Below are 9464 nucleotides of genomic sequence, written 5' to 3'. Positions count from 1 at the left end.
CAGCAGGAAGGTGGTCACACGCCTGACTCCAGCACGGGATCAGAGTGCCTGTGGAAAACGCGCGCACGCACACGCACACACACACTTCTCTCCCTCTTGGTTCTAACCTCACTGAGATAATCAAAACATCCAGAGACAGGATACGCCTTAGTGACAAACTTCGCTACACTCTGCATGTTAATAAATCCTTTCCAAATGGTGCTGAGTCGAGACAAAAAGAGGGTGGTATCTCCTTCTGGAGGGGACCGGGACTCTGAGATGCTGTAAAACAAAACCACAGAAAATACGTGAATCTTTCTCTCTGCCCAAAGAATCCCCAATATTTATTTATTTATTTAACGTGTTTATAAAAGCAAAGTGAATTCCTGCAAGTTTTGATAGCTTACTTTTTCAAATTAATTACCTTAATCATAATGATATAAACACATTCTAGTCTAAGAAATATACAGGCAATAAACTGGGTGGCTGTAAATTTAAATTCCAGTTTTCAGGGACTATATTTCTAAGGTGATAGTTAGTCACCCTAAAACTGAAGCTTTAAAGAAACGCCTTTTTTTTCAAAATAGAAAATTGAGGACAGCTGTATTTCTGGGTGGATTTCAGAGCCGAACGACTGAATCCCTCATTACTGCTCCTGTTCATCTGAAAGAAAGGCCACAGCTCGGCTGCTCAGACCACACACGGGGCCGCACCTGATGCTTGGCGACGGCGGGACCGACAGGAGGTATCTGGGCTCGGGCGACGCGGACGGCTTGGCCAGGATGGACTTGGGCACCGTCACGGAGGTCGGCACAGGCTTCGGGACGTCCTGTCGGGGCTCCGCTGGGTGGGCGCTGTCTGGGCGGGCTGCCGAGGGAGCCGTGCCCATGCTCGGCCCGCCTGGTGCAGTCCTGGGGTCTCGGCCGGACACCGTGACTGTGGTGAGCACTCCGCCACCACCAAGGGCCGGGCAGGGGGCACCTTCCAGGGCGGAGGGCTCGGGGTGGCCATCCTCTGGAGGCACCGGGAGGGATCTTCCCTCCAAATGGGCGCGAGCAGCGCTTTCCAGGGCTGGCTCCGAGGCGTTTTCAGGCAGAGTTTCTGATGCCGCATCATCGGCTGAGCTGAGAGCGGGCTCAGAGGCAGAGCTGTCGTGCTTGGACTTTGAGTCCTCCTTCTTGGCAGAAGTTGACCACTTTTGTTTTTGCGGAGCTGGCTCATCTTCCGACGATGGAACCTGACCTGGAGAACAGAAGGAAGGCCTTCGTGAGAAATCCCACACGTTCGAGAGCAAAGCCTGCCCGTGGGTAGACAGACGATCACTGCTTTAAAACAACAACACTATAAAGGCAGGGGCTCACTTCCTAAGCTTGAAGAAACGATTCTAGCCTTTCCACTGTGTAACCTCGTTTGAATGCAGCTGTCCCGAGAAGGGTCTCCACAGTCTCCCCCCAGATCTGCTCACCTGTGCAGATCTTACAGTTCAGGTCAAAGAGGTGCGCCCGGTGCTGCCCGGTTGTGTCCTGCAGCATGCTGCCGACAAGGTCCAGCAACGGTGCTGCACTCCTCTCGGGGGCCGCCCGCACTGATTCTTGCTGCTCCTAAAGCACAAGAAGCAGAGGAGGTCATTTCTTTTCCACCCCCCTCTCCAAATTAGCAGCACCCATGGAAAAAACATCTCCCGTGATTAAGAACCACTGAAAAAAGAGAAAAAGGACTACTGAATACAAGTACTTGAGAAGCAATACAATTACACACACTTGTGTCAGCTCAGTGTCTTGCCCAGTAATTCAGGCACCTAACAACGTCTGGAACGGGATCATCTTAAGTCAATTCTCGTGAGCACTGGAAATCCTAAACGCTTACATCAGAATCTGATACTGGCGGAGAATCTTCCATATCGGGAATAGTTTCCTGTTTAACGGTTGGCTTCTTAGTCTCATTATGCAATTTAGTTCTGGACTCCATCACCTAAGATGAAAAAGACCAACGTGAAGCCTTAGCCCTTCTTTCCCAAAGGGACTCTCTCACACCAACAGGCTCTTAATTCACTCTGGGGTTGGGTGGGGGGCGCTGGTGTCAGGCTTCTGGCACCCGCAGCCGCCTCTCCCGTCGGCACTCACAGGCTTTGCCGATCTCTCTTTCCACATGGAAAGCTCTTTGGAGACAAGTTCTTCTGGCTTCATTCTCACAAGTTTTGCCAAAGAGATTTCTTCACGCAGAACACGATGGAAGAGCCCCTGTAAACAAACATCTCTTTTTCACTCATTCAAAACCCTCTAAGAGGGCTTCCCTGGTGGTGCAGTGGTTGAGAGTCCGCCTGCCAATGCAGGGGACACAGGTTCGTGCCCCGGTCCGGGAGGATCCCACATGCCGCAGAGTGGCTGGGCCCGTGAGCCATGGCCACTGAACCTGCGCGTCCGGAGCCTGTGCTCCGCAACGGGAGAGGCCACAACAGTGAGAGGCCCGCGTACCACAAAAAAAACCAAAACAAACAAACAAACCCCTCTAAGATACTAGAGAGGATGTGGAGATGGGCAGCAAGGCAAACCGCTGCCCCGCAGCAGGATGAGGGCCCGGAGCATCCCATCGATGCTCGGAGAACAAGGGCCCTGAGGTTGGGCAGCTGATCTCGAGTATCCCGCTGCACTGACCCTGCTACAAAGACCACTTCACAGAAAACACAATCGACTGAAGGAGGTACAGTGTTAGGGACAAAGGCAGAAGAAATCCCTTCTGCCAGGGGGTTAACAAGGCAAAATGGAAAGTCAGAGTATGTGCCCTGCTTCTAAACACAGGTAAGAGGTCAAGAGGCCGATCCAGACAGCATGGGCCCCGGCAGGCACACAGGCGCGCAAGTGGCAAGAACTTCAGCAGGCGAGCGCCTGGCCCCACGGGAACAGCATGCCACTCACCCCCAGCCGCAGGGGCACCCACTGTCCTAACCCAGGCCGGGGCAGCACCTGGCCAGGACCGCCCCCTCTCCTGACGGTCGGACACGCACCTGGTTTTTGGGGTCCTTGAGGTTGAACATAAGGCTGCGGTACTTGCTCTTGTACCGATTGTCTGTGACTCGGAACAAGTTGAACATCTCCTTCTCGATGTGCAGCGCAACTTTTCCTACTTCAGTTTCTGTCATGATTAAGTCATCGCTGTCAGTGACTCTAGACGGAATGAAAAAAAACCCCACGGTAACTGCTGCACTTACATGCCTCGTGGGACCTCAGCTCCCCAACCAGGGGTGGAACCCCAGTGCCCCCTGCAGTGGAAGCGCGGAGTCTCAACCACTGGACCACCAGGGAAGTCCCACATGTTGATGTTTTTCTTAAACAGCGGGGCCATCGTGAAACAACCACCCTTTACGTGGAAAACTTTCCACTTTAACAGATAAGAAACAAAGTGGAACAGCCCACCTTTTCCACAAGATCTCCTTCAAGGAGCGTCTTATGTTTTGCCGAATTTGAGAATTTGGCTGTGACGAGGCGGGGCTCGCGGGGCCCAGGCGTCCCGGGGCTGGAGAGGCCAGGGAAACTGAGGTGGTCCCAGGCTTCCTGATGGCGCCCACCGAAGCGGCGGAGCTGGGAAACTTTCTGGAAGCAGACGTGGCAGCAACAGGCGCCAGCCCTGCCTGCTTGGCCGAGGGAGCGCTGCCCGAGGGGGAGGGGGCAGCCGAGAGCCACGGCCTCTTGGGGATGGTGCCCTTGAAACCCGGTGGTGTCTTTTTGACGGCCGCTTTGGCTGCTGCTGCATTTGCAAAAGGAGGGGGCTTCTTCGGAAGGAGATTTCCGGGCGAGGGCTGCTTGCTGCCCCCCGAGGAGCCTGGAGGAGCCACCTTCTTTGGCGCCGCCGCCACCTTGGCCTCTGCGCGTCTGTCCTCCTTCACGGCTGCAAAGGAGAGGGGCCCGCTTAGTGAGGCAGGGCGCAGGGGACCCCACACAGCATGTGCACCCGAAACCAGCAAAGCTAATAATAACCAGGCATCACTGAGACAGATTTAAAGAGGATTTTTAGAGCAACTTAAATTCAGAAAAGGAGTGTAAAAAGGGCTACCAGCAACAGTTATGATAGCGAGTATACTTTGTTTCAGAGAGAAATGCTTTATTATTAAAACTTTTACTTCAACTGATAAACCAGTACGCTACCAAAGGCTTGATTTAAACCGTTAGCTTAGCTTGGAACTCGAAGGGCCAATCTTGCTGTATCAAGAGCAGGTACAGATTTCCAAGACCACCTCATGGAGAGTCCCAGTGCAGTTTTTGGTGAACAGGAGCTTAGAAAATCTTCCCAGGGTGGATCAGACACATTCTCTTCAAATGCATATCCGAGCCCCACCTCGGGGGCCCATGGGGCACTGGAAGAACTGGCGAGGGTCCACCCTGGGGTTAGCGGCTCACAGGTGTTCACCGTCCTCTTGGATAAAAGTCAACTGGACATGGTGACGTTAATAAAATAGAGAATGTTGGCAGAAAACTGCAACATGGGGGGAGACCGGTTATTTTTACACTAGGAGCTGGGTGGCAGGAACGCCACCTGCTGTCATTCACGTTCCCATTCACACCCCTCTAGCTGCAGCTCGCTATTGGGTAAGACAGTAGGTTAGCACTTTTAATGCAAACAAGGATTACAGCCAAAAGCTAAAATGAGAATCTTTATGCCAGTTCTTCGCATGGACCGATTACACTTAATCCCGTATCAGACCATCAGAATTACAGTCGGAGGCAAGCAAGGAGATTCATCTTAAGGCCAGTCCCTTGGTCTTAGGGGCGTGCGGCCCAGCAGAGGTACGTGGGGAGCCGTGACTGAGAGCAGGGGCGTGTTTCCAGATGGCCCCGCTCAGGCCCACCGCCCAGAACGTCTGGGACCCAGGGCAGAACGGGGTGGGGGTGGGGGCAGGCAGGTCCAGGGAGCAAGCCAGGAGAGCACAGGGACACCACCTAGGGCCATGTCACACAGGACCGACGGAGAAGCCACCTCCCCAGGCGCAGGCTTTTCTCAAACTACCCACAGTGCAGTGAGCCCCTAGATCCTAAACGGGAGACTTCGAGATGCTCTAGCAGCCTTCCGATTTTACGCAGGGGTTGAAGACCCACCAATTCCAGTCAGCTGCCGGTGCTTCTTGCAACTGTCCTAGTGAAGCAGGGAGAAAATCTGAAGTCCGGGGAGAGAGGTGAGACCCTGTCTACAAATAAGGCCTGACCCCACAAGAGCCCCCAAGGCATTCACAGCCTACACCCTGCGTGACCATCCTGGCGAAGGGCCAGAGCGCTGCCCTCAGGACTGCCTTCCTCCAGCACTGGTCAGGCCAGTTCAGCCACAGGTGTTCAAAGCCCAGGGACTGCAAGATTTTTCCATTTCATAGTACAGGTGAAATTACCTAACTTTACGAAGTCTGCAACAGCGCCGCACACATCCCCAAACACATCCAAAACTAAGAACCGTGTCAGAAGCACTTCACTGTCATCAAGCAACAACCCTGACTGCAAATCTATTTTCATCTCACAGAGCACCCCTCCCGACCTCCTGTCCCCTTGTCCACGGTGTCCCAATCACTGGCCCCACATGTGCTGGCACCCCTGGGCTATGCTGTCCAGGCTTTCCCAAGACCACCCGCTCCCCGCTGAGCAGCCCTTTCCCAAGACCACCCTGCTGGCTGTCACCCATGTCCCGTCAGCAAGTCACAGCTGTCTAACAAAGTAGGAACTGGGGATGTCATAGGAACTAAGTACTACAATTCTACGTATATTATTTCATCACCTCAAATCCATATTCCTAAGGCGCTACCATACCTCAGTACATGGAAACTTATCTTTACCAGCTCAGCCTTGGCTAACAGGGTCCACAGCACCTAATCTGGGTGGGGGGTGGGACTGCTAGAGCTTAGATTAAATGAAATGGACAGAGGCCCCTCTTCTTGGGGGAAGGAACAAACCCGTCAGGATTAAAATAGAGTCCTAAAACCAGCTCAATCACTGACTTTTTACAAACTTTGCTGAGATTTTAGTAGCACACTTTTAAACAACTCTAAAAAGCTGGCCTAAGGTGCTTCCAGAATTCTCAATGAGGCACCCATGATGGGGCCTCAAACAAATCTTATCATGTGACATTTACATTGTTTCAAGTGACAATTCCTGTTGACTTCGAAAACATTCACTCTCTAAGATCAATGTTTCTACTGGTCTAACCGGTGTTTTCTCTCATTCAGGGAAAACAGAAGCCAGGAGCTTATTTTTAGGACATTCACAGTACAGGTGATTAAAGTGACCTGCTATCCAAGAGTGAGAACAGTAAATGAACGTAATCTATTTAAAAAGCAGGGGATGGCTTTCCTTAACCATTATGCTGCTCTTCTATAAAATTAGCTGCTTCTGGCTTTTAAAAGTCAACTTTCATCATCCCTCACCTGCGTCTCAGAGCGTATGTAAGTATAATTACATAAATAAAAAGTTGGTAAAATGTGGAAACTGGTGGACCCCAACAGCAAGTCAGCTCTATCCCTCTACTTTGAGGAAAAATGCTCAAAACAGAAAACAGTTGCATCTGGTCCCACCGTCAGCTGGATGTGGGTTAGCTGCTGCTGGAATGGCAGTGACACCGTGTAGTGCCAAAGTGTCTGACAGTGACAGAAGCATTACTTCTGAGAAGAGCTAAAATCAGATTTGCACATTCATCCAAATTCCCTTTTAGCTGTATTATGTGTATACATTCACAGAAGAGCAAGGCGTAACCAACCAACCAGAAGCACCAGTTCTAGAGCAGGAAAGCGGCACGACACCCCCATGGCAGAGTGGCTCCAGCAGTGGCAGGCCCCCAGTGCTGCCAGCTCGAGGCAGGGTGACCACCTGCCCATGTGCCGGACAGAGACGGCCTCCTGGGAGTGTACACCCAGTCTGGGCCATCCCGGGGGCTGCCTATGTGGAAAAGAGTGGCCCAAGCTCCAGGCCAGGTGCTGTCTTGGGGAGCAGAAACAGGAGGAAAGGCTGGCCGGTGGCCAGGCCACCGCCCCAGATGACGTCGTTTCTGCTGGGTCTGGCCATTGGTTTATACTGGAAACGAGTTGTTTGTGGTGAAGCCCGGTAGGAACCAGGCAGGCCGGTGCGCTCAGGGACCAGCAACAATCTAATTGGCTCACTTCCCAATAAGCATGAAACTGGGGGCCTTGCCACATGGCAAGGTGGGCCGTGGTGCTGTGGCATCGCTGGCCACTGGGTGGCACTGGTGGGCCTTGGTGGGGACGGGAGGAAACGGGAGTGGAAGCTGTGTTACTCCGATCAGCCAGTGCTGTGCAGCAGGACGAGGAACCAGCGCCGGGCAGGACCCCGAGTCGCACAGCATCGCGCGGCCCCCGCCCAGTGACACCCGAGTGACAGCCGTTGCCAGGGTGGCCCCTCACAGGGACCAGTGAGAAACCCTGAGGGATGGTCACTGCTTTATACCTTTTGTCCTGCCCCAAAGAGGTGCCAATTTACCTTAAAAATCCCCAGATATGAGGCTTTCAGTCACACTGACACGGTGGGGGGTAGGGGAAGAGACACTACTCAGAATGATTGGCTGTAAATGCCAAAGGAATCAAAGAGCTTCTGGTGTGACCAGGCGCCAAGCAAGCCCACGTGGTGCAGGTCGGAGCGTCCCCTCCCCCCCCATTCCCACAGGGCCCCAGATCCACCCAGGCTCAGTGGTGAGGCCGAGGCGAGGCAGCTACCGCCACAAGGCCCGGGTAACGTAACGGGACCAGCCAGGGCTCAGAGGACACAGTGGAGCAGCAGGGGCTGGGGGGGTGGGGGTGGGGGTGGGCTCTGCTCACTGTGACATCAGCTCTATTTTCAGCTCAGCCTGACACGTGTACGAGGATGTTTCTCATTTCAACTTTGTTTCTTGGCTGTCAAGACGTTTCCTAGTGTGAAAATTCAAGTAGCAAGAGAGAACACTTTGCTTTTGTGCCTTTGCTTAAATATTCTGCAGTGAATTATTCCTGTAGAATTAAAGTTGTGCTTACACAGAAACAGAGAGAATCCCCACCGAAGACTTGGGAGGCCTGATCTCCATCTCTGGGGCCCTCGCGCCAGCTGCTCTCCATGCTAGGGGTCTGTATGTGGGCCCACAGCCAAACTGCCATGATCTGGGGCTACACAAAGCTTGTCCAGATTGACTTTTTTCTTACTGATGTGCAGTATCAGAGCGACTTACACCTCGAGAGAGGTGCATAGAACTGGCCATAACAAGCTTGCAAAAAACCAAGTACACCTCCGGAGGCAAATGGACCCTTGTTTTCAGAGATTCACAGACTTTGAAAACCAAAACCCAATTCATGTTGGACTGGTAATATATGAAAAAAATGGTCACATCATCCCTCAGCATGAACCACGAGAAGGAAACGGGGCCAAGGCTGTGTGTGAGGCAGGTGTTCCGCTCTCCTGTCTACGCCAACTGGACTGCTGGGGACTGGCCGCCAGACCCGGGACTCAGCTGAAGCAGGGCTGCTGCTTTCCCTCACTTCCAAAGCCCGCCAACAGGCACTTGCAGCACTTTGACAAGGATCCACTTTAAGCGCATCTGTGCCTGCACCACCTGCTACTTCAAGCAACATGATGGGCCGGGGCCGTATTAAAACCCTGGGGCACGTAGCCCGCAGCACCTGCTGACCCGGGCAGGTTAAGCGGCCGTTACCTTTGTGCTCGTCTCGCTGACGCCTCCAGGTGCACGGCAACGCCGTTGACAGAAATCAAAGTGGAAACCCTTCTTATCGATCTTCCAGATTTACTTAACTTTCAGAAGGTGACTATGACTACGTGCACGGTGATGTGCAACACGCAAAAAATCAGAAACGTTACTTGACAGCTGCAAATACACCTGAGACTCCTACACCGTGTGGGAGGCTTTACAGCTGCATCTTCAGAAAGAACCCTTGGGACTCGATGCCACCTAAGGGACTCTGCCGCGGGACCGTCTGTGAATAGTGCCATAGGAGATGCACAGCCCCAGAGGCCACATGAAGGCCAAAGGGCAGGTGAGGTGAGCAGGACTAATCTTGCTAGAAACTTCTACCCACCCCCACCCCACCCCCGCTAAAGCACAAGAACTAAGGGGGGCAGCCAGGATACATCTGAGGGTCTCTGTCAGAAAAAGTACATGTACATGCGAAACCTCCCCTGCACTAATTTTCTGAAGTTGGCTATTAAAAAAAAAACTGTAAAAAGTAAAACACTTAAAAATACAAGAGAATGTCAATGACCAAGAAAATTCCAGCTATTTGGATAACTTTAAAAACAGCTGCCAAGGTAAATCTTTATCAGGACAAGTTTTGGTTCTCTCTCCAAATGGGGGGAGGATATTGGTGAGATGTACAAGGCTGCTTTGTCCCCACCCACATTTTTTTGCCACTGAAGATCTGGAAGAGACAGATAAAAACAGCTCGTGCAGCTGATAAAACATGCCTCTCCCACCGTTCCATTTCTACCAAACACCCCTGGGTCCCAGGCACCACCCAC

The 9464-nt window shown here is 52.6% G+C and overlaps 1 protein-coding gene across 1 annotated transcript in view; it reads right to left on the bottom strand.

Annotated features, from left to right (window-relative positions):
* Nucleotides 1-9464, bottom strand: part of DIDO1 (death inducer-obliterator 1) — a 31321-nt gene that overhangs the window by 12611 nt on the left and 9246 nt on the right. The window contains 7 exon segments of the mRNA XM_007462278.1: nt 108-261; nt 693-1221; nt 1445-1580; nt 1846-1950; nt 2103-2219; nt 2984-3143; nt 3393-3864. Of these exon segments, the coding sequence (XP_007462340.1) occupies nt 108-261; nt 693-1221; nt 1445-1580; nt 1846-1950; nt 2103-2219; nt 2984-3143; nt 3393-3864 (1673 nt within the window).

This window comes from Lipotes vexillifer, unplaced genomic scaffold (assembly GCF_000442215.2).
Source record: "Lipotes vexillifer unplaced genomic scaffold, Lipotes_vexillifer_v1.1 scaffold1798, whole genome shotgun sequence".
Classification (NCBI taxonomy): Eukaryota; Metazoa; Chordata; class Mammalia; order Artiodactyla; family Lipotidae; genus Lipotes; species Lipotes vexillifer.
The sequence above is the reverse complement of the archived record's forward strand: the minus strand, read 5'-3'. Positions and strand labels throughout refer to the sequence as shown.